The sequence below is a fragment of the Phocoena phocoena genome, chromosome 2 (assembly GCF_963924675.1).
Source record: "Phocoena phocoena chromosome 2, mPhoPho1.1, whole genome shotgun sequence".
NCBI classification, from domain to species: domain Eukaryota; kingdom Metazoa; phylum Chordata; class Mammalia; order Artiodactyla; family Phocoenidae; genus Phocoena; species Phocoena phocoena.
The window spans coordinates 169,657,330-169,682,060 of record NC_089220.1 but is presented as its reverse complement, the minus strand read 5'-3'; the positions used below and the strand labels follow the sequence as shown (position 1 = coordinate 169,682,060).

Here is a 24,731-nt window from a genome sequence, read left to right as displayed (position 1 = left end):
GGAAAGTAGAATATGTGAGTGATAATAAAAATATTCTGTGGGAAACTGGAGAGGAGCTTGGGTACCACCTGGTCAGCAGGTGGCTCTCCCCAGACTGCCTGGACAGCTCACGAGTTCACTAGAAAGATCATCGGCGAAGGGATCTGCCCAGAGCGCTGTACAGCCATACATTCGTGTGAAGTGTTCTTTTGATCGTTACAATCCAATCATGTCCCACCTCGGAAGGCAGCATAGATGGGGCCCGTTCCAGAACCCTGTACATGCTGGTATGTGCATGGCTTCCCACTGGAACAGTTCAGGACCCTTGGGAACTTAGATCTGTGTGGTAGAGTCAGATGTTTATAAAGAGATTCTAGTTGTCAGATATAAGGAGGAATAAAAGCTTAGAAGGGCACATTGGAAAAAGAATCTGAGATAGAAAAAGAAAAGCTATTGAGTGAACAAAGTTCATTACAGGCTGAGAGAAAGTCAGTCTTAAATGTCTTGACCTCGGAGGGCCGGGATGGCACCAATGACCCAGCACAGGCTGTTTCTAACCCAAGACGCACAGGGCTTGCCTTGCCCACATTGGCACTGAGGCCCCGGCCCAGTTTGTCCTGTAGAACTTGACTGGTCTACAGGCTGCCTTTCTGGCCTCACTCCCAGCCCGATCCTGCAAAGCTCCACAAATGTTTACAACAAATTGGCAAACTGTAATCAACAGATTCTGTAAACATCCCTTCAAAGTACATAACAGCATAAAGCTTTCTACCCAGCAAGCTTCACCAAATGAGTTTAAGAAATGTAGTTCATTAATCACCATCGCGTCAAGGTGGGATATTGTCTTAGTTTGCAAGATCAGGAAATCACAGGCTGATGCCTTAAATGGTTTTAAACCTACCATACAGGGAATTAAAGTTTTGGTGCCTGAACCAATCAGGATAGATTAGGTTATGCTGTGATGACAAACAACCACCCATGTCAAGGTTACTTAGCAACGAGGTTTATTTCTCACTCATGCTACATGTCCATCAGGTGGATGGGAGAGCTCGCTCTCATTAATGGAGCAGCTACTTGCTGGGGCACTGCCAGCCACCATGACAGCGGAAGAAAGAGTGTACCTTTTAATGGGACTTAAGATTCAGGAGTTCTAACCTCAACATCTTCTGGCATCTGTTACCTCCCCCTTCAATGCCTTTATTTCCCCATGTATATGTTGTGGGTAATTAATGTAGGCTTTTCTTTATTGAGGGTGGTGCATAGGATCTATAATTACTGTTGTATGAAGTAATGGGACTAACCTTTTTTTTATTTTTTGACCAAAGATATGCATCCAAACGGATCCTGTCCTTGAAGAGTTAGGTTGAGATGATAAAGTTTATTTGAGGGATGCTGCTATCGTCAGATCCTTTTAGCTGCGTTCAGTGTATGCGTCCCCAAGAACATTTGGTTTTTTACTGTAGAAATTCCAATGTAAAAAGGATTGCGGTGACAGACTAAATCATAGGGATGTGTCACCGTGGAGAAGCCAAAAGTCAGTGTCAACAAGGCTCCTAAGGTGACATCCATTATTCTGGTGAATTTTTCAACATATCAAGTCAGTCCCCTAGCTCTGCAGTGCAGAAACCCGATTGTTCATCCTCGGGGGAAGACTCACATTAACCAAGTTCAAAGTACCTGATGTATAAATCAGTATTGATGTATAAAATGTCAGTGTTCTGGTTTCAAGTGAGCAATATAACCCTCACCCAGATAGGGCCCTCAGGGCTCATGGTCCTTGACCTCTCACCCAGGAAGTAGAGTCAGTAGAGGTGGGGTGGCAGAAAGGTAGTACATGTGACCTGTGAAGCCAGTCTGACTTCATCTGGAAGCCTGGCTTTGCTGTGAGACAGCCTGCCTGATGTCTCCAAGTCTCAGCATCCTCATTGGCAGAGGAATGACAGTCTCTTATTTTGGAAGATAATGCAGTCATATAGGAGGCTGCTCGGCAGCATATGTAGGACGCGGCAATAATAACCTCAGGAAGTTCTTCGGAAGGTATGAGATTGGAAGAAGGGGAGTTAAATAGGTAATATGAGTGTTTCAGATGACTGGCTAAGGTCGTGCCTCCTCATGCCCCCATGTCTGCCAGAGAGGAAGCCTTACCACTGGGACTCAAATATTTAAGGCCTATTGGCTAAGACTGCATTTGTTTCCCCAGCTCGTTTCCTTTTCCCAGACTGCCCTCCATCCGCCACCCCACACCCACCGGTCATTCACCCAGCCCCTTGTATGGAACAATTACTGTATTTAGTCATGTGATAGATATACTATTATTCCGACCCTAACAGTAATTCTTTTCTCTTTCTGGGTAAATTTATGTATCGCTGGTCAATTCCATTGGGATGTTGTCTTTCAAGTTTAACTCTCAAAGAGAAGGAAATCTTATTCTGTCGTTTCCAAGTTTAGGCTGGAAACCTCAGCATCACCCCTAAGAACCCACAAATAACGACTTTATAGTCATACCTCATTTTATAAAACCAGCTTGATCCAATGTGCTCCTGACCTCCACCACCTCTGTCACCATTCATCAGACTTGACTTCACGTGACTTGTGAAAAAATCAAGTCCGTCTGAGTACAAGAAGACTTAGCACCAGTGAAGATGCTTTTATACATGTGATACAAGCTTCAGAGGCAAACCCCAAAGATTATCAAAATGTTTAAAGAAATAGCAGATTATAGAAATGCTGTGACTGCTGTGAAAGGAACGCAGACATTTGGATGGATAAGTTACAGTACATCACAGTGTAAAACTCAGCCATGTTACCTTACATTTGGTCACAACCTCTACATCAAATGCTTCGTATCTGGGCAGCCGGGTACCTTATGGGGATGGAGGTGATGCCAGCAACATGACCACAGCAAACAGTCTGAGGCTTCAAGAGCCCCCTCACCTTGGACTGATACTTTGTCATTTATCAGTGATGCTCTGAGATGTACCACATTTATTCCCCTGCCTTCCCCTGTGTTATTTAAGAAGGAGGGTCTTACATACAGTCTTGAATTCCCTAACGGTTACTTTTTCACTTTTTCACATTTTAGTGTGAACGGGAGTATAGAATATTAGATGACATTGATTTATCAAGATGGATTTTCCTGTTGATTTAATCATGTCTTCTAGGGGGAGGAAGCTCTGCCCTCACTTCAAACCCACTCCCATCATTTCTGGCAGTTTTCATTGGTAAATTGCTGATGATTGAGGCCTGGAGGCTGCCATCCTGGGAGCTCAGGATGAGGCAGCAAAGAGGGAACCATACGCTTTGGCTTTTTAAAATGAACACTAGGTCTTACTCTATGCCCTGATGAAAGTTGAAGGTCCTATTGACAAGTACTGTGTGCTGTGCATTTTTGTATCTCCTGTAGGATTGGCTAGTGCCCTACACACGTTAGACAGGAAATGTTTGTTGAATTAAAAGGAAGTACACCCGTCTTAGTCTGCCTGGGCTGCCATTACAAAAGACCACAGACTGGGGGGCTTAAACAAAAGACGCTGATTTGGGGGACTTCCCTGGCTGTCCAATGTTTAGGACTCCATGCCTCCACTGCAGGGGGCATGGGTTCAGTCTCTGGTCATGGAACTAAGATCCCACGTGCCGTGCAGTGCAACCGAAAAAAAAAGCAGACACTGATTTTCTCACAGTTCTGGAGGCTGAAAGTTTGAGGTCTGGGTGCCAGCCTGGTCGGGCTCTATGAGGGCTCTCTTCCTGACTTGTAGTTGGCAGCCTTCTCACTGTGTCCTCACCTGGTGGAGAGAAAAAGCAAGCAAGGTGTCTGGGATCTCTTCTTATAAGGACACTAATCCCATCCTGAGGGCCTGCCCACATGACCTTGTCTAACCCTAATTACCTCTCAAAGGCCCCGCCCTCCAAATACCATCACATTGCAGGTTAGGGCTTCAACACATGAATTTGGGAGGAGGGGACACAGTATAGTCCATAGTGGCGCCAAAAAAAAGTGAATTAAGAAACTAGACTGTAATGTAACTCTCTCTCTTTTTTTTTTTTTTGCCACCTTCACCCATTTCACCCACCCCTACCCCCTCCTCTGGCAACCACCAGTTTGTTCTCTGTGTCTATGGGGTATTTTTTAATTTTATTTTTTAGATTGCATGTATAAGTAAGACCATACAGTGTTTGTCTTTCTCTGTCTGACTTATTTCACTTAGCGAAGTACCCACGAGGTCTATCCATGTTGTTGTGAATGATAAGATTTCCTTCTTTTTTATGGCTGAATAATATTCCATTGTGGGGCTGCCCTGGTGGCGCAGTGGTTGAGAGTCCGCCTGCCGATGCAGGGGATGTGGGTTCGTGCCCCGGTCCGGGGGGATCCCGTGTGCCGCGGAGCGGCTGGGCCCGTGAGCCATGGCGGCTGGGCCTGCGCGTCCGGAGCCTGTGCTCCGCAGCAGGAGAGGCCACGGTAGTGAGACGCCCGCGTACCGCAAAAAAAAAAAAAAAAAATCCATTGTGTTTGTACACCACATCTTCTTTATCCATTCATCCATTGATGGACACTTAGATTGCTTCCATGTCTAGACTTTTGTTATCAGTGCTGCAGTGAGTATGGGGGTGCACTTCTTTTCAAGTTAGTGTTTTTTTTGTTTGTTTTCATTTTTTATTTTTGGCTGCGTTGGGTCTTTGTTGCTCTGCGTGGGCTTTTCTCTAGTTGCGGCAAGCGGGGGCTACTCTTTGTTGCCATGCGCGGGCTTCTCATTGCGGTGGCTTCTCTTGTTGCGGAGCACGGGCTCTAGGTGCACGGGCTTCAGTAGTTGTGGCTCGTGGGTTCTAGAGCACAGGCTCAGTAGTTGTGACACACAGGCTTAGTTGCTTTGCAGCATGTGGGATCTTCCCAGACCAGGGCTTGAACCCACGTCCCCTGCATTGGCAGGCGGATTCTTGACCACCGCACCACCAGGGAAGCCCCCGAGTTAGTGTTTTTATTTCTTTCGTGTAAATACCCAGAAATGGAATTGCTGGATCATATGGTAGTTCTAAAACAGTCATATAACTCTTGATTTATTGTCTTATCCACCTTCTTAATAGAGAAAAGCAACAGAGTAACGAGCAGAGCAGGAAATATACTCAGGAAGGGTATCCTGATGTGCACCAATGCACATACATGTACACACACACACACACACACACACACACACACACACACACATTTTCTCTTCTCGAATCTGTTTCTGCTCTGAGCTTGGAGTATGCGTGGAACAGAACAGTCACCGTTAAGGCAGTGCATCGCAAATACCTGAACCGGGAGGCAATTTAGAAATAACTGTTCCCTTTTGGCCCTGTGTCTCCATCATCAGCCTTCCCCTCCTCCCTGACCTCTGAGCCTGGTGGTCTGTGGTCATCTCAACAGTGATAGACCAGAGTGATTGATGTATTGACAATACAAGCAGCCACAGTGATTTCACATCTAAGGCTCTGGCACACTCCTTTGGATTGGCAGAAAATTTTAGGAAAGAGTTCATGATAAAAACATTCTTGGGTAAAACTGTTCTCCCTTGGAAAGGCAAAATTTCAGTTTATTCTTAAATACTATTCCCAAGGCCCTTTGGCCTTAATGTTAACATTTCTTGCGGGGAGGTACTTCTGTTGTTTGGATTTTAAATTATGGGAGCATAGGGCTTCCCTGGTGGCGCAGTGGTTGGGAGTCCGCCTGCCGATGCAGGGGATGCGGGTTCGTACCCCGGTCCGGGAGGATCCCACATGCCGCGGAGTGGCTGGACCCGTGAGCCATGGCCGCTGGGCCTGCGCGTCCGGAGCCTGTGCTCCGCAAAGGGAGACGCCACAGCAGGGAGAGGCCCGCGTACCATAAAAAAATAAAAATAAAAATAAAATAAATTATGGGAGCATAGAGAGTGGTCGAAGGCAGTCTCTGGAGCCAGGACTCAAATCACAGCCTCAACACTTACACAGAGATGCTCAATTTTGGGGCACCTGTTTCCTCCCCATACAATGGAGTTAATAATAGAACCATCTCACAGGGTTGTGATGAGGGTTAAAGAAGCTGGTGTTTGTAAAGTGCTTGGAACAGGGCCTGGCACGTAGCAAATACTATATAAGTGCATGTGAAATATATATATAATCATATTCTACAACATATTAATTATAGTATTAATATAGTATTATATAACATGTGTTATACAATATATATTTGATATACATCGTAACATATATTTACTACATATGTATGTGTACATATATATTTTTAATAAGACATCTTCCTGTCAGTTCACTGTAAAATGTTCTCCTGTGTGGGGAAGGAAGCCACGGGGTTTGACAGCCGTGTTGGTGAGCAAGTACCATTTGTTGATAGAACAAACTACCAGGAAACAAGGCCGAAGGTCTCAGTCCATTGATGACCCTGTCCTCATTGTCTACTCCTTTGGGTTTTATAAAAATCATTTGTATGGATGTTCTTGAGCTTTGGGACATTTCTTCCAAAAAATTATGTAAACCTGAGATTGCATGTTTTAGGAAAAGTAATCTCTCATCACTTACCCTTTTTCCATTTTGTTCTCCCTCCAGCCCAAGCTTTTGGCCAAGGAGCTGCTTGACCTCGTGGCATCTCACTTCAACCTGAAGGAGAAGGAATACTTTGGAATCGCCTTCACAGATGAGACGTAAGTGCCCCATGCGCTTGGAGAACCTGAAGGGAAAATACAGAACCTGAAGTCGTAGCGTCTCAGCTGTCCACGGTGAAGGCAGCTGCAGGCCACTTGGGTCTTGTGGTTCAGGGTCAGTCCAAGTTCATCATCTGAATTTCAAAGGCCTTGTGATCATGCCTGGAACGGCCAAAGGATATAATTATAATGGGTGATGCTCATATTAGGAAATTATGAGGTAGCCCAGTTCTTACAATCAAGCCGGTACGTGTTCAGAACCGAAATGTTTGTTTTTTAAAAAGTGGATTTGTCTGGGTTTGTTTTCTATTAGAGTTAAATGAAAACTTCTGGAAATGAAACATTTCTCTCCAGTGTTGGAATAACAATAACAGGAAGTCAATGCAATGAAAAGTTCAAAATGAAAAGTATCTGTGCAGTTTCACTGTCAGCGCTGAAACAGAATATAAAATTCGAAAATTCAGTTCGTTCATCTGTTGAGAAGTACATTTGCGTTCAGTGATCTTTCCGTGTGGCTCTGTACAGCGGTGTTTTGCAACACAAGGAAGGAATATCTTTACTAAAATTTCAATTTCCTTCTTAATAAACTGTTTGCAAAAGACTGCAGTGAACACCTGCACAGATTCCTGGATAAAAATAAGAGGTTCTGGGCTTCCCTGGTGGCGCAGTGGTTGAGAGTCCGCCTGCCGATGCAGGGGACACAGGTTCGTGCCCCGGTCTGGGAGGATCCCACGTGCTGTGGAGCGGCTGGGCCCGTGAGCCATGGCCGCTGAGCCTGCGCGTCCGGAGCCTGTGCTCCGCGACGGGAGAGGCCACAGCAGTGAGAGGCCCGCGTACCGCAGGAAAAAAAAAGCTGTTCTAAGCAAATGTTTTACGATTTTCTTTCCTCTGTGTGTACACATACACACGCATGCACACACACTCCTCCAAATCCTTCGAATTACAGAGGTGACTTCCTACAGTACTAATAGATCAGGCTTCGGTTAGCGGCTGGACAAGACAGCTCAGGGAGGCTATGCCCCACCAGTCAGATGGAACCATCAAGGCAGGATGGGCTCAGAGCAAGGACAGGGGCATCCACGTTGGTCAGTAGGAGAGATGGTCAGGTGTATCTGCATGAAGACCCTCCGGGAGCTGCACGTGGACCGGGTGGCCGTAGCATTTATGATCTAAATCGGGACCCTGTGAGTAAAAGGGGGGTGTAAATCAGTACTGTCGTGGGCAAACTGGACAGGTGGTCACCCTCTAAATTAGCAACCTTTCAGGTGATGGTGTGATCGGGGAGCAGCGTTTGGAGCAGTCACACCTGCCTCAAGAAAGCCAGGAGGGCGACTTCCTTGGCGGTCCAGCGGTTAAGACTCCACGCTTCCACTGCAGGGGGCGCTGGTTCGATCCCTGGTCAGGGAACTAAGATCCCGCATGCCATGTGGTGCAGCCAAAAACAAATTAAATTTAAAAAAAAAAAAGAAAACCGGAAGGAACAGGTTACTCCCCGACCCTGGAGCCTCAGGGAACGGAGCCAGAAGGAAGGCAGGAGTGGTTGCTTCTGGTCTAGAAGGTTCTCTGTGCCTGTGGGTGGGATCAAGTAACCGGGTCTGTGAACTGGAGGGCTGGGGTGGGAAGAAGCGGCAGAGTAATTTTAAGACATGCTTTAAGACAAACATGCGTCGAGAGTAACTACTTCGGCAAATGCAGATGTTTTCTACCCTTTCTCCTGAGAATCACTGTAAACTCCCTCGATTGCCACTCAGATGTTTTTTCCCTAATTAGAAAGAAACCACAGTTTCAATTCATCACATGGTTCACATTCCCCAAGCACGTTTCCTCTTCTGAAAGAGCCAGTGAACTCAAGAGGAGTCCCAGCTAGACTTCGCTTTTGAATAAACAAGAGTCAGAGAATGAGCTTGTTGTCCTGGGCCAAGGAGCAAGAGGTACGCTTGCTGAAGGTTTTAGACCACAGCCCTGATGGCACCGGCCAGAAGGAAGCGAACGTCAGGGAGAGAGTGGCTCTTCTCCCGGGAGAGACGCAAGCAGGAAAACCACACAGCACCGTCCGCCTGTCCCATCGAATGGAGCCTGACCGCTCCGGGTCTTTCTTGGCACTTCTGGTTCCCTGGGCCGGCAGGGAAGGCTTGTGTGTGTCCGGGGTGGAGGGCGGAGAGAGAGAGTCCAGGCTGGAGGGAAGGGTCCCTTCCCCCTGGCCTGGTGGAACTGGCAGCTGGAGGACCCTCTGGGGGGCAGTGATGAAGAGATTATGAACCATCTTCTGGCACCGTCCAGGAGAAGAGTGGCCACCACCAACCTCTTCACCCCGAGCCTGGGCGGGAGCGTTCCTCTGGGGACTGTAGGAGCGGCAGGCGGCCAGCCGAGATCAGTGGACAGGGCTTTGCAGCTGGCAAACGGTTCCTGGAAAAGAGGTGGCAGATGGGCCTGACTCACCGGGAAATGGTGAGTGTCAGGGACCCCGAAGAAATCAGGAACCGGGCCTCCAAGGGACTAGGATAAGGAGACAGAACAAAGAGGAGAGGGGGGTGGCGGTGACTCAGGACGTGGTCAGTCATGGGCTGACAACACCTGGGGCCAGAGGCGTTGGCTGTTGGCCTCTCTGGTCATCTGACCGTTTCTCCTTTTCCTGCTGGGAAAGGAATGAATGAAAGCTGTCACCACAGAACGGTGCCTGTGCGGGGGGAGGCTTGGTCTAGGGTGGTGATCACAGGGCATTAACCACTAGGCTTGCCCTGTGGCCCCGCCCCCCAGCCCTCACACTGGGCACCACTAGTCACTAACACAAGATCATTTAATAACTGTGTTTTCAAATTGTGCGTGTGTATTGTGTGTGTGTGTGCGCACGCCTGTGATTTCTGCAGGTGCTACGCTGCGTATTTTATAATAAAATGCGTGGAACTTCCATCCTTAATTGCGACCCATGGTGTAGTCCATGCATTTGCCTTTTTTCCCAGTGCAAATCAAAACAAGACTAACTTAGAAAGTGCTGTAAACTATAAAATACTGCACCAGTGTTAGGTATTCCAGGAAGTGTTATCATTCCTAATAGTAGAATATATGGCACGTAGGCCATATGTGTCATAGGTCAGTGAGTCTTTCAACATGAGCTGCTGTTGATGACATTTTGTAGGATCTGGACGGGCCTGGAGAAAAGAAATGTAGAGCAGAATGTAGACAAAATTGGAAGATTCTCTAAGTACGGGTGTCCTCACCCCTAAGTTGTGTTCATTAATAGTGTGTCCAAGGCCACAATGCAAGACTCAGTGCCCAGAGATGTTTCCTATTGTTAGTTAATCAACAATTGTGTGGGATTAATACTAGCTCCGCCTTCTCTTTCTTAATTCAATTTTTAAAACTTTTTATTTTGAAATAAATAGATTTACAGAACAAAGAGAGTTCTCCTATACCCCTCACCCAGCTTCCCCAATGTTAATATCCTACACACCATGTGGTAATTATCAAAACGAAGAAATTAACATTGGTACTATATTCATGCCTGAACTACAGACTTTATTCAAATTTCATCAGTTTCCCATGAATGTCTTTTTCTATTCCTGGATTCAAGTGCATTTAGCCCCTTTTATTTTTAATAATTCTGCACAAATAAAAAGAGATATACAGGCAGACCTCATTTTATTATGCTTTCCTTTATTGTACTTCACAGATTCTGTGTTTTTCACACATTGAAGGTCTCTGGCAACCCTGCATCGAGCAAGTCTGTCGGTGCCATTTTTCTAACATCATTTGCTCATTTCGTGTCTCTGTGTCACGTTTTGGTAATTCTCACAATACTTCGAACTTTTTCATTATTACCGTATTTGTTATGGTTTTCTGTGATCAGTGATCTTTGGTGTCACTTTTGCAAAAAGATTACAACTTGCGGAAGGCTCAGATGATAGTTAGCACTTTTTAGCCGTAAAGTATATTTAATTAAGGTATGTACCTTTGTTTTTTTAGACGTAATCCTATTGCACACTTAATAGACTACAGTATAGTGTAAACATAACTTTTATGTGCACTAGGAGACCAAAAAATTAGTGTGAGTCACTTTATTGCAACATTCACTTTATTTCGGTGGTCTGGAAGCAGACCCCCAGTATCTCTGAGGTGTGTCTGTAGATGATTATCTGGGAATATCTGAATTGTGATACATGCAAACAATGACATTTTGTTGGTCTTTAAAACATTCTGAGGCCAAGTAAGAGCCTAGCATACATTTGATCTTAAAATAATTATTAATGTTTTGCTACAAACGTGACCCTCAACCTTGACTCTGCATTGAAGTCACCTAGGACACCTTATAAAATGCCCGTGTCTGGGACCTACCCTCAGAGATTCTGATTTAACCGGTCTGAGTGTGGCCTGAGCATCAAGATTTTTGAAAGCTCCCCAAATGATTCTCAAATGCAGCCAAGTTTGAAAACCCCTGTTCTAGAGAAAGGGTAATAATGTTGGTGTAAATTACCTCTGCTCCCTCCCTCCAGATGCAGGAAGAGAAGCTGAGTTCACTCCAACTTTGAATGTTTGGGACCCATCAGGACACACACCAGGAACCTGCAAAGTTATAAACTCTCCCCCACTCCAGACTCTGGAAACCTGTTTGCACACCAACTCAGAAGTTCAGATTTAATGTTTCCTTGAGTGCAAATAGAGTAATCAAGATTTTCATTTATCAAACATTGGTGTCCATCATTTAAGGAAAGTTATTTTTACATGTTATTTTCGAAACATTTCCACTGCTGTTTCAACAACCAAGTTGATTTTTTTTTCAGAACTCATGGTTCTGATTGTACAATTTAAATCCATACAGCCTTATTCTTGGTTATATGATCGAGTCTCAGTCATAATTTTTATTTCCTCTGTTTTGGTGTCTTTACAAAAAACTATATTGAGGTGTAATTGACATACTAAGCTACACATATTTAAAGTGCAATTCAAGGAGTTGAGACCTAGACAAACACCTGTAACACCCAAGTTTTAAATTTTTTTTAAATTTTATATCGGACTACAGTTGATTTACAATGTTGTGTTAGTTTCAGGTGTACAGCAAGGTGATTCAGTTACACGTATAGATATATCTATTCTTTTTAAAATTCTTTTCCTGTTTAGGTTCTTACAGAATATTGACATATGCAAACACCTGTAACACCCAAGTTTTTAATTTTTAAAATTAAAAAAAAATTTTTGACAGAGAATCCCATCATCAAAAGCAATAACTAAACAACTTTTAGACTATTCAGCAGAAGTTGTCCAACACACCCCAAGCTGAGGTCATGATTATGTAAAATATTTAAATTTGAATCTCTTGTCAATGTTAAGGATTGTTTGTCAAATGCTGTAAATGAGTATCCATGTAAAAATACTTTAAGAAGTACTTAGGAAGTTGAGGGAGAAGGTTAAGAAACTCAGTTAGCCATTATTGCACATTTTCAAAGCCACATACAGTTAGAATGTATTTTCACATACCAATTAAGAAGATGAGCAGTTCTTAACCTCTTACTTAATCACAGACCCCTGTGAAATTTCAGTTACATTCAGTTACATTCAGTTACATTTCAGTTACATTCCCTCACCTCCACAAATGTTTACACACAAAATAATTAGTGCTTAAGTTTTGGAGGGTTCACAGATACTCTGAAGACAGAATCTAAGTTTAAGAACCAATTAAGGCTTTTTTTTTTTTTTTACAGCATGCTGTATCTTAATTAATTGGATAGGTATTGTTTAAGGAGTGTGATTTATCTGGATAATTAAGGTCCAAAATGCCCCCAACACCCTGGAAATACATCCGTAGACCCAATGACAGGACAATGGGGAGAGTCCTCTGTCCTACAGTGTCCTTGGGTCCTGCATCCCAGGACTGGCATTGACTGAGACATCTGAAAAGGGTCTAGTTGATGAGCATTTCCCAGTCACAAGCTGATGGACAATTTAAAAAATAAAGTAGAAAAGCAATTTTCCGATTGCAGAAGAAACCTCCACAAGATGCAGCCCTGGGAATGTCATTTATTTAGAAATAGGTTTGGGATTTCCATTCATTAAATGCTCTGTACCGTGAGACTAAGGAGAAAATCAATGGCTACAACCTCGGTGCCTGGGTTGTAATAGCTGCTTCTGGGAACGCAGCATTCAGCGTTCGTTACCCCCTCGGAGGCGGCCCGCGTAGACCCTCGGATGCTGCGGAAAACAACAGAAACTTCTGTTCAGTAACTGGAAAGGGGCTTTAGCAGAACTCTTCCTGTGTGCGGCTAAGAGAAATAAAAAAGAATGAGGCAACCAGAGGGGGGCCTTAGAGATCCTGGCTTTCTCCTGACCTTTTCCTTTCCAAAGCGAGTGGTGTGGGGGCACTCAGATCCTGGACGAGGTGAATTCTCATCGAATATGGAGATTGTTTAGTTAAGGCAGGAGCGGTGTCTATACGTGGAGGGCAGTCATGGCACCAACAGCAATATTGATCTGTGGGGCTTATCTGAGGCCAGTGTATTCACTTCTTAGCAAATGTTTATTTAGCATCCACTGTTAAGCCTGGAGATACAGAAGTAGCTGGCCTTTGACCCCTTGGAGAGCTTGTATTTTTAGTTTAGGAGGTAAATATCAAGATAGAATGTAGAAGGTACTAGAAAAGAAAATTGGGGCTAGCCTTCAGAGGACATAGTGGAGCAAACAATTCCTCCATATAGTAAAAAATTAAAGGCATAAATTCAAATGGACAAAAGAGCCCATGATTTAGTCATCCGGGCTCCCCAGTACATTCCTTACCTTTATCTGTGTGCGCGCATCACTCTTGCAGGCTCTCTCTCTCTCACTCATACACCCAACATATCAATACTTGAAAGCCATTATTTGAGGTATTCTAGCTGAATCAGTATCCCTGAGCTGTCCTTGCTGAGCACACGTACTTCTGATTCACAGACACTGAAGAGCAAAATCTTCTTCCTTTTGAAGAACTCCCCACCCCCTCTCTCCATCCAGTGACATCTGTAAGAATTTCATCCTCTTGTTTAAACTTTCTTTGGAAGCTCATTCCATACAAATCAGCTGTCTACAATAAAAACCTCTAAAGGCACAGAGTCTCATTCTCCCCTGGGGTCCAAAAAGTGATGGGTTCAGATAGACTTATCACACACCTCCACCCTCCAGTGACTTTCTGCAAAGAAAGCTGTCCTTAAGGCCATCTCTATTGAAGGTGCCAATGCTTGGACCAAAAATCTATTTGTATTATATGTTAGAAGCTAGAAGCAATCTGTTAAATAAATGCATCCAATTTCTGTTGCCTGGAAGCAACTGCGTATTTATTACTGACCTAACAGTTTGACCTATTGCCACCATAAACCAAATGGGGGGTGTTATCTCGCTCAGCTTTAAAGACAGTTATCAGTCAAGCAATAACAAAAATACCCTGAGGGTCTGCTGGGACTTTTTTTTTTTTTTTTGCTTTGTTATCGGCAAATGCAGTGATGTGCATTCTCAAATGAAAAATCAATGGGATAATGAAATCCAAGCTATCAAGGATCTCTTAGCTAAACTGTATAGAGAAAATGCTTCTTTTACTCTTTGCTTCCCATCCCACCCTAGCTTAAAGGAAAAAAAAAAAAAGAAAAGAGGTTTGAGGAAGAGACCTGATGTCAGGAACGTGAGATGTTACATATGAAAGGAAAAAATCCCAGACAGCGAGGAATCCTTGATACTGTTGGGTGTAGGAAATGTGACTTTGAACCCAACGCAATCAGCAGAAAAGATTTTAACAAGTGGAAAGTGGTGGTCTCAGAACTGGGGTTTTTAATCCATCTCTTAGCTTTTGCCTCAATATTGGGCAGTTATCCTAAGGGACCTGGGGTGGGTCACCGGTCCTTCAGTCTTTCCCTTTGTAGCACCTTCAGTGGAGAGATTTTTGTACAGGCACATAAAGTAGAAGTAGTGACTTCCTTCCACCTGAGGGTCCCAGGACTCCAGGTGCAGGAAGCGCACCTCCCCGCCGATATTGGAACCCTGCCTGTGTATGTGTGTGTGTGTGTGTATGTGTCATGCCATGCCACCCCACACAGAACTGGGGTTGAGGAATCCAAGTAGGGGACATGGGGGAAGGAAATTCATTTTTCTTCCAAGGCCAACTATTCGGTTTAGGGGGAGTTCTGGCCTCCTTGTTCTTTCTGTTTTTTGACCATTTTCTTACTTTCTAGTCATTTCATGGCCTGATCAGTGCTAAACTGATATATGGCTGGGAACCAAGGAATTCGTCCCTAGAGTGCTGTTCTTTTAAAAAGTTTAGCGTAGGGAATGAAATTACCTAGGGAGGGGGGATCCAACTGCCTATTTGTCCTCTGATAACATGGATGAAGAAGATGGGCAGTGAGCAAACCCAGTAGAGTAGTATCCAAGTGATGTGCATGTCTGTGTCTCTTCAAGCAAAAGGTCCCCATTTTCAGGTTCTCCACCAAGTGAATTATGGCCCCCAGAAGCCAAGTCAAACCCCCAGTGGTCTGAGTGGTCAGAAATGCTGTGCCCTTGGGGTGGGGTGAGGATTTCTCAAGTCTGGCCCATTGACTGATCTTGAGAGCACAGGTAAAGCATTCCATCTCTCGGTTCCTCCTTATTCCTTGAGTTTGGGACCAGCGGAAAACCACTGTGCACCGTTCTAGTCTGTCTTTCTTGAGAGGATCCTTAAGAGGTTGTCTCACCAGACTCTTTATCAAGAATTATTGCAAGGCAAAAGATGAAAATTTAAATCTGCATGGTCATTGAATGGATTTCTGTTCCGAGTTTTTGCATATTCTGTATTTATTTGGCATCATTCATTACAGGGCCAAACTAACAGCCAAAGTTATTTCCATCCCCGCCGTGACCCTGAGGCCACACTCTGAATCACTTCTTTTGTGTAACTCTCACATCCCAAGCCCACATTCTCCCTGTCCTTAATCACCCCCGGGGCCAGTTACCAGAGAACCAGGGACAGCTCTTATGCCTCAGGGTCCGCCAGGATTGTTCAAACTAGCCAATCCTAAACTGTTCCCCCTGCCTTTTCCACAAAAACCCTAAAAAAGCCTCTGGCCTATGTCTTCCCCATACTCCTTTCTGCCTTATGACCGACACCGTGCTTCTCCTCATGGCCCTGCGTGCTGTAGGTGCCTCTCATTTCCAGGAAACTGTGAGGAACATTAAACTTTCCCTTCAGTGGCATTGACCTCTCTGTGTTGTCACTCAGTCACTTTTATAAATTAAGATCAGGGCACAAATCATCTGCTTTTGGATGTAGTCATCCGATCAATGAGCAAGTACTTTTGAGTCCGTAGTATTTGCCAAGTGCTGGGCTAAGATCTGGGGATGATTTTTTTTTTTTTTATGTTGAAAACTTACAACTTAGTTGGAGAGGCAGGTCATGTTTTTTAAATAACTAATTGCACAAGGCAGTGCTAAATGCCTTGCAGATGACACAAACCAGAAGCTCTGGAGTTGTTTGAAAGAAACCCCAGACGTAGGCAGTCAAGGAAGACTTCACTAAAAGTAAGGCTTGAATTCAGCCTTGAACAATGGCTATCATTCAGATAAAGAGGCTGGAGACACTGTTCCAATGAGGAGAAACCACATGATCAAAGTCCTGGGGTGAGTGTGCATATGGCGTGTTTGCAAGAGGCTGAGCACAGAGGGAGAATCCTAGGAGATCTGGGACATTTTCAGAGGCTGGAAAGGCGGGGCTATGGCTTATTACTCCCCGATAATGAGGTCTGTTTGTCTTACCTTCCAATCAATCAAAAATGCACATGCTGTTACCTTATAGGGTAGATCTCTCTGTGTTTTCCAGATATAAAAAGTCTGTTGAGGAAAAGCGTGTACACAGAATAAGTCCCATAGACTTCGGGAAGTGCAGCAGCTGGGGTGTGCCTGGGATGGGTGCCGTGTGAGTCCAGAGGAGGACCCACAGCCCAGGCTGGTGTGTGGTGTGAGGTAGGGGTGTCAGGGAAGGTTTTCTGGAGGAGACATAGGAGAGCTGGGTCTTGAAGGATGGGCCAGACTTCGCTGTGCCGTGAAGGAGAGGAAAGGCATTCTAGACAGAGGGTACAGCATGAGCTAAGGTGCAGAGGTTTGAAACAACACGATCCCCAAGGGGCATTGTCAGCATTCAGGACGAGAATTTATCCCACCTTTCTGGAAGATGTCGGCCCAGTCGTTTTGCTTAGAAGACTTCTTTTTTCATTCTTTTTTCACCCTTACTGTACTCAGAGGAGAGTCACCAAGCATGAAACATAAAGTTAATAGGAAAACATTTTTGTCTAGGTGAAAATTCTTGGAGGAGAGAGAGGCCAGGTTCCTCAGGCGGACACTCTTCCAAAGCAGCTCTCATCCTCAACCCTGGAGCCACAGGTGTAGGCTTAATTGAAGAAGGGATTTGCTTTTTTGTGCAAAAGGTGCAGTGTGAATGACGTCTCAGAATGGAGATGGAAGCCTCTGGAGTGTTCTCTAGCTTTCATTTTTTGGAGGCTTAGAGGAGCAAACGTTTTAATACAACGATGCAACAGCTTTTGTTTAAAGAGTGCCAGCCTTTCACACAGGTATATACGGTATAAACATCAGTGTTGCTCAGCGTCAGGCCCTGAGGAAATGTTGTGCAGTTGTGTCTGTTCAGCATGAGCTTATTACTAAGGCAAGGCGGTTATAGGACTCTGAGACCTCCAGGATGATGGACCGAGACTGGGGAAGGAGAGGAGAGGAGAAGGACAAGGGTAGATTCCTCTGTGATCCTGCCTTGCCCTTCAAAGACCAACCTCCTCAACTTGACTCCAAGGCCTTGGTCACCACTCTCCAGCCTCATCCCTTTCTACTCTCAGGACACCAAGGTTTCTTCCCACCCCGGGGCGTTTGCACATGCTGGCCTCTCTACTTGGAAAGTGGTTTCCCCTTCCTCTTTGCTTTCCTCTTGTCATTCTTCAAATCTCAATCAAACACCAAGCAGTCCTTCTCGGGTCTCAGGACTAGATCAGGTTCTTACAGGTTCTCATAACTCATCGTCCTAATACTATTAGTAATTACATAATTGTGGAAATAGTTGCTGAGTGTCTGTCTCCTAACAAGAATATAAGCATCAGGGGAATAAGGAGTGTGTTGATTTCACTTACTGCTACGTCTCCAGACCCTTATTTGAAGAAGGTGGTCAATTAATGTTTATGGAAGGAGGCAGGGAGAGAGGGAGGGAAGGGAGAAATAAATGCAGGAGTGACCCCATTTACATGTCATCAGATATTTCCGTGGTTCACTTTTAAACAGCTTTAATGAGGTAAAGTTGACATGTAATAAACTACACAAAGTGTACAATTTCATAAGTATTGACATACATCTACACCCATGAAACCATCACCACCATCAAGATAATGAACATCTCCATCACAACCAAAAGTTTCCTCGTCCTCCCTGTGTTTCCCCCCATCACCCACCCCCAGGCAACCACCCGTCTGCTTTCTGTCACTGCAGACGAGTTTGTACTTTCTAAAGTTTTCTATAAACGGAATCATACAGTCTGTACTCTCTATTGTCGGGCTTCTTTCACTCAGCATAATTATTTTGAGATTCATCTTTGTTGCTGTGTGTATTAATAGCTCATTGTCTTTATGACTGGGTAGTATTCCATTCTATAACTGTATCATAATTGGTCCATTCCCCCGTTGGTAAAAATTGGGGTTGTTTCACGTTTGGAGCTATTACAAATAAAGTGAACATCTGTGTATGAAAGTCTTTGCGTGGACACCTGCTTTCATTTCTCTTGGGTAAATACCTAGGAGTGGAGCGGCTGGGTGGTATGGTCGGTGTACATCTCATTTTTAAAGAAACTGTCTCTGACTCACTTTGCACCCCATCTGCTTCCAGCGAGACGTTGTGAAGATTGCTAACACGTTTCTAAAGTGTGTTTGGAGGCCTTCAGGAGAAAAGGCAGTCAGGAGTGTGGTGGTTAGGGAATTGAGGAGAAGAAAGAGAGTATGATTGCCTTTTCACTTCAGTGCCATTGAGGAAATGGACTGGGGGTCTCAAACCCCCGACTTTGACTGTCATGCAGTATCTCCCGCTGACGCAGTATTCCCCCGATAATTCCCTTGGGTTCTGCAAATACTGAGCACTTAAGAGTGAGGCAGAGGGCCACGTTCATCTGTGGTCACGCATGTTTTGCAGCACATATACCTTTGTCCCAAGAAACTCCAGCAAAACCCAAAGCCCTAACCCACTGGTCTCTCTTTTCCTCAGGGGACACTTAAACTGGCTTCAACTAGATCGAAGAGTCTTGGAACACGACTTCCCCAAAAAGTCGGGACCAGTGGTTTTATACTTTTGTGTCAGGTATGTACATTGGGTATCCATCCTTTCGTTTTTTTTTTTCCCCCCCTCCTTTTGTCAGAAAAGTCTGGGAGGGTAGAGCGATCAAAGAAAAGGGAAGTCAAGTTTGTCTTGGTCCGTTGCCAGGAATAGAGGTTGTGGTATAGCTTCATTCCCAGCAGATGTAAACACAGGGCGTGAGTGTGTAAGGCATGTCAGCGTGTGTGCGTGGACACATGTGTTTGTGCTCTGACAATAGGATGCTTGTGTGGAATGAAAATAAAACCCTTTTTTTTTTTTGCTTTTTTGCGGGGGAAGGAGGGCATATATCTCAAAGGAAACTAAGTCTCTGAGAATAACACAAATCCGTGGTTTCTTTTGGTGGCCTTCAAAGCTACATAGCAAAAGTCTGCGTATTCTTTCCTTCCGTCACAAGTGCTACTTGGTCTCTTGAAACTTGCCTGTTTTATCCCAGGTAGGAATAGTTGAAACCCAGCAGCAAATCACAGATTAACGCGTTTCCCACTAAGGGAGGCTATGGTGTAATAATATATCAGAAACAATAGTCATTTTCTGTTCATTAACGTACTGTAAGAAGTTTTATTTTGTGACTGTATGATTCTTATAGTTAATATTTGCAATAGTCTTATGAAGTCAACCAGGCTGACCACTTGGGTTTGCAAAGGGTTGTGTGAAGCCAGAGGGGGGTCATGTCATGGGTTCAAGGGCAAAGTACAAATCATGCCTAGCAAAGCCAGAATCTGAGCCCCCAGATCTAGCGGCTCCCTGAGCGCCCAGTCTGTGGAGCCACCAGGCTGTTTCTGTCTACACAGCTGCAGAGGTACTTGGGTTCAAATGTCTCAGCCTTCCACTGGACACTAACCCTTCCACTCAATGCATAGACCCAGCACTTTTTAAACATGTGAACAGAAATTCAAGAGCAGGACACCAATGCTTCACAATTCAGTTCCTCCTAAAAAGGACAGCCAAGGATACAGTTTTACGTGTAGCTGTCCTGATACGGCGAAAGGCAAAAATCAGAGGTAAAGGGTCCCTTTCACAGGCGGGAGTATGTGTCATTATCTCAGCTGGCTGAGTACATTTAAACTTGCATTTAATCCCTTTTTGATTTGTTTAACAGCTGCAAACATACCAGAGCTAATCGTCACCATTTCCATCCCTGATGGGCACAATTTCAGTGTCATCTTCTCTTTAATGGCGGCTACTTTTTCTCAGATAAATGGAAAAGTCATCCTATACAGCAAAGAGTAACAGTGGCACCGGGAGGGGTGGCGGCATCAGGGGAGACTCGGTTGCATTTAAGCAGGTCATTGACCCGCAGTGGGAGATGGGTGCGTACACTTGCCATGGATCAGGCCCCCCTCCTTCGTGATGCTTTTTGCGAACGTTAGCCAAGAAGAGAAAACACTGGGCTGGTTGCATATTAGCTGTTTTTCTTCAAGTGTCTGTTATGAGTTGAGTTATGTGTGGGTTTGGGGAACGAGCCTTGGAGAAAAGCTTGGGACGCTGTGAGATTGCTGGGTTGAAGTGTTTGTGGCCGAGGTTCTGCATGCAGATGGGTCCACATCACTGCAAGCCAGCGTCTCTCCATGGAACCAGATACACAGAGAACTGCCAAGGTAGAACCAGCCTAACAACAGAACTGGGGACGGGGTGACTGAAGACCCAGGGACATGCATTTTCCTAGTTAGCCAAAGCAGGCACCTCCCCAAATGCTCATTAGGAAAAACTCTCCGAATTCACATTTAGGGATGGACATCTCACAGAAATACAAGGCAGAGCTTTCTCTAGCTCATCCTGCAAGCGGATCTTTCTGGAGAGCCCCAGGTTTCTATTTCCACTGACCTCTTGGCCACCTGCGTACATCAAACTCAACAGGTCCAAAGCCAAATTCATCATCTTCCCAGCCACCCCCCACCTCCCCAAACCTGTGGTACCATCAAATCTGACGTCATTATCCATTCAGTTATATAGGCTTAAATCTTAAAATCTGTCCCCCTTTCCTGTCCCTCAAATTCTTACGGGCATTAATTCTCTGCTGCTACTTACAAAATCTCTCTCCGCCCTGCCCCCTCCTCTTTATTACATGAACTCAGGCCCTCATCTTCTGTCACCTGGATTTTTATGACCGCCGCCCGGCGTGGCTCTCTCCCTGGCACTGGCCACGGAAGATCCTGGTTCCCGGAACCCCTGCTGTCCCGAGTCCCCACTTTGCAGCCGGCTGAACAGCATGGTATCAAAATACTGATAATTTGTCTTCTCCCAGAGAGGAAGCAGGTTCTCCCACAGGGGTGAATTCCGCACTTGTACCTTGGTTTTCAGCCTGGGAAGAATTTCCAATTTATAACTCAGTGCCTTTCTCAGGATGCCTATAGGCTATTTTCTACAACGGAGTGGTATGAGATTATCTTCACAAAAGACCCAGACCCTGGAATATGCTGGAGTCTCCAAAAGAGCTTCTGTCCAGCTGGGCTCTTTCCCTGTGCGTACACGCTGACCTTTCTAAACAAGAACCCAGCTGTCCATCACCCGTGCATCCCTGCAGCCCCTCTCCAGCCCCTCATTGCCTTTCTCCTTACCTTTAAACATCTATATGTTACATCTATATAACACGTGTACAGTTATATAGGAGAATAAAAGCAAAACAGAACCACCTGATAAAAGAGACCATAGAAAAGATCAGCTGCCTTAAGCCAGGATTTAAGAATTCATGGAGTGGACGTCTTAACCCTGTGTCACTGAGGATCTACGTTTGGGCTGCCACCAGCATAGCTTGTTACTTGGCATTTATATATTCTTTCACTGCGATGCATATTCAAAACATCTGTGAGAGTGAGGGCAGAATTATGGCTTCCATTCAACCACTTAGGAAAAATAAGACCCAAATATATTAAGTAACGTGAATTGGAACTCACAGAATTTTGCTTCATCCTCAAAGCCAGGAAATGAGCATTTCCTCCTGGGAGGGTGTGAAGCTGGCTGCAGGACAGTCTTGGAATGACAGGATGGAGGGCTAAGAACCTGCCTTTGCTGACCCGTTATTTAGCCTCGAAGGGACTTGATCCCTGCAATTCTCATCAGTCAGATGACCAGGAATGGTCACAGTGGCATCAGGGTCTTAATAATTACCTAAAAAGGAAAAAGGTCAGAGAAGAGGGGGAACTGTCCATTATTACGGATGAATTACCTTCACAACAATCCTTGAGACAGGTATTATTTTTCCTAATCAAGATAAGGAGGTGGGAGCCCGAGATGTTTAGGTAGATTCTGCCCCCAGGCATGGCTGGCAAGTGATGGAGAGAGAGCGTTGCTGCCTGTGCAGCAGGGCCAGAGGACCCGAGTTGAGATCGCTGCCCTCGGCCCCTCTTGGCTCCACGCTTGGCCACATCTGCAGCAGCAGCGTCCATCTGCAAAGGACAGATGCCCCCATCTCTGGGCAAGAGGTGTCGTGGAGAGCAGCCCTCCCAGGCCTGACCTTGCTCTTCTGGAGCTACCCAACTCAGCACCGTGACAGAGCGCCCCCTGCGGGGGACAAAGCAACCTGTAGTCCCAAAGCTTGGCGGCCCTACCGGAAAGCACCTTGGTGGAGGAAGGGGCATCCTCAGTGGCAAAGCAGGCATTTCCAGAAGCTGAGATGTGTGTTGTTAGTCCCACTTGAGAAAGACTTGCCATCTCCTGACAAGGGGGACGTCCAGTGGGGAAGCGTTTTGCCCTGCCCTGTGCTCTCTCCTCTTCTACAAAGAACATGCCTCAGTCTCACCAGCCCCTTTCTGTCACCCTGAGCTGCGTCCCTGCTGCCTTAAGAGCCAAAAGCCACTCTCATTTCAACTGTGAGGTGTCAACGGCTTTCTCACTTGTGAACGCCATGCTACGTACTCAGCATTATCGATGGATTCGGTTGTTGATTCATGGATATTCATCGGCACTTGCTGTGTTGTAGGTACCATTTGAAGAGGTAGGAAGAGAGAAGTGAACAGGTAAACAAGCACCATCCCCAGCTTCCAGGGTCTGTCTGTCTCTTACACACACACCCACGCGCGCGCGCACACATGCACACACACCCCACATCCCATCTTCCCAGGCTGGTGCGTCCACCTGCCCTCCAGTTCCAGCCCCTCCCACCACCTCAGGGAGCTCACTCCTGATAGTTTTCCCTCTCTTTTCCTCTATCTTAAGCTGCTTCTCCACTGACCCCTCCCCTCCATGCCCCTCCATGATGCTCCCACCCTCAGAAAAGAAAATACCCTCCCTGACTTGTCTCCTCCTACAGCTACCACCCCTGTTCTCCCTTCTGTTCACAGCAAAGTTTCAGAAGGATGGACTTGCTGCCCCCTTTCCCATGTCCCATTGATCCCTCAGTCTCTGGGGGTCCAGCTTCTGGTCCCATCACCCCCATGGTCACTGGAGGTCTCTGGGCACCAAATTCCACAGGAGCTTCTCTGCCCTCCCCTGTCTGAATCAAATAATGCCATCATCTTTCTGCCCCCAACTCACTCTTCTTTCCCTGACACCTCCTTATCTCTGCGATGGACACCACCACCCATGCAGCCCCTCAAGCCAGGAACTTGAAAGTTGGCTTTGACGTCATCTGCTGTCTCCCACCTGCTCCCTTCTCTGGCCTCTTATTCATGAATTCCTCTTGTTTTCATGTCTTTAAGATCTCCATCCCTTACTGTCCATGCACACCCTCCCTGGCTATAATTAGGACCTTCATAAACCTCTCCTGGTCCTGAAAATCTCCTTGTTCATCTCTGCTTCTGGTCTTGGCCCCTTCCATTCTATCTATGTGTGGCACTGAGCCCCTTTCTAGAATTCTTATCTGATCCCCACTCACGGTGCTCCTGGCTTTCCATTAGCATGCTAAGGCCGCCCTCCGCACGTCCCTCGTGACCTGACTTGTGCATGCCCACCCAGCCTCATCTCTCCCCCCTTGCTGCCCCCTCACGCACATGCGTTACAAGCAGCCCAGCGATCAGTGTGTGACCAAGATGGAAGTCAACGACGAGACCCTTGTTTAATGCTGAGGGCAAGCTCCCGACACTGAGAACAGCGACCCTCTGGTAGTGTCCACCAGGCAAGCTTAAGAAAGAGGTCGAGGGCTTTCCTGGTGGCGCAGTGGTTGAGAGTCCGCCTGCCGATGCAGGGGACACGGGTTCGTGCCCCGGTCCGGGAAGATCCCACATGCCGCAGAGCGGCTGGGCCCGTGAGCCATGGCCGCTGAGCCTGTGCGTCCGGAGCCTGTGCTCCGCAACGGGAGAGGCCACAACAGTGAGAGGCCCACGTACCGCAAAAAAAAAAAAAGAAAGAGGTCGAGAAAACATAGAAGGAAAATATGCCCGCCCACCCAAGGGAGCCCCTCTGTCCTGTTTTTTTTTTTTTTTTTTGTAGATACAAGTTTATGCTCAGGATAATTCCTCCATGTCTGGGCTGTTCCTTTCATTGTGTATTCTCCAGCCATGTCCTCGGAGCTCTGGTCATCGACACTGTTTGTAGGAAAATAAATAGAGATTAGATGTGTCTCCTCAAACTTAGAGTTTCACAAACAATAAACAAAAGTGAGCTACAGAAAAGAAAAAAAAAAGAGAGAGAGAGAGAGAAAGAGAGGAGATGTCCAGAAGCTTTAATCTGGGAGAGGGGATTTTACAGTTGAGTTCATGACCCGACTGTTGGTGTCTTTGCTGGCTCATTAAGACAGCCAGTGCTGTTTGCTGTCACTCACGGTGACAGTGATGGCGTGGATCTAAAACGAGGTGCCTGCTA

General features: G+C 45.8%; 1 protein-coding gene across 2 annotated transcripts in view; it reads left to right on the top strand.

Annotated features, from left to right (window-relative positions):
* Positions 1-24,731, top strand: part of FRMD4A (FERM domain containing 4A) — a 338,674-nt gene that overhangs the window by 185,723 nt on the left and 128,220 nt on the right. For both annotated transcript variants that reach the window (XM_065870946.1, XM_065870947.1), the window contains exons 3-4: positions 6,553-6,647; positions 18,882-18,974. In XM_065870946.1, coding sequence (XP_065727018.1) covers positions 6,553-6,647; positions 18,882-18,974 — 188 coding nt within the window. The remainder of the gene's footprint in view (positions 1-6,552; positions 6,648-18,881; positions 18,975-24,731) is intronic.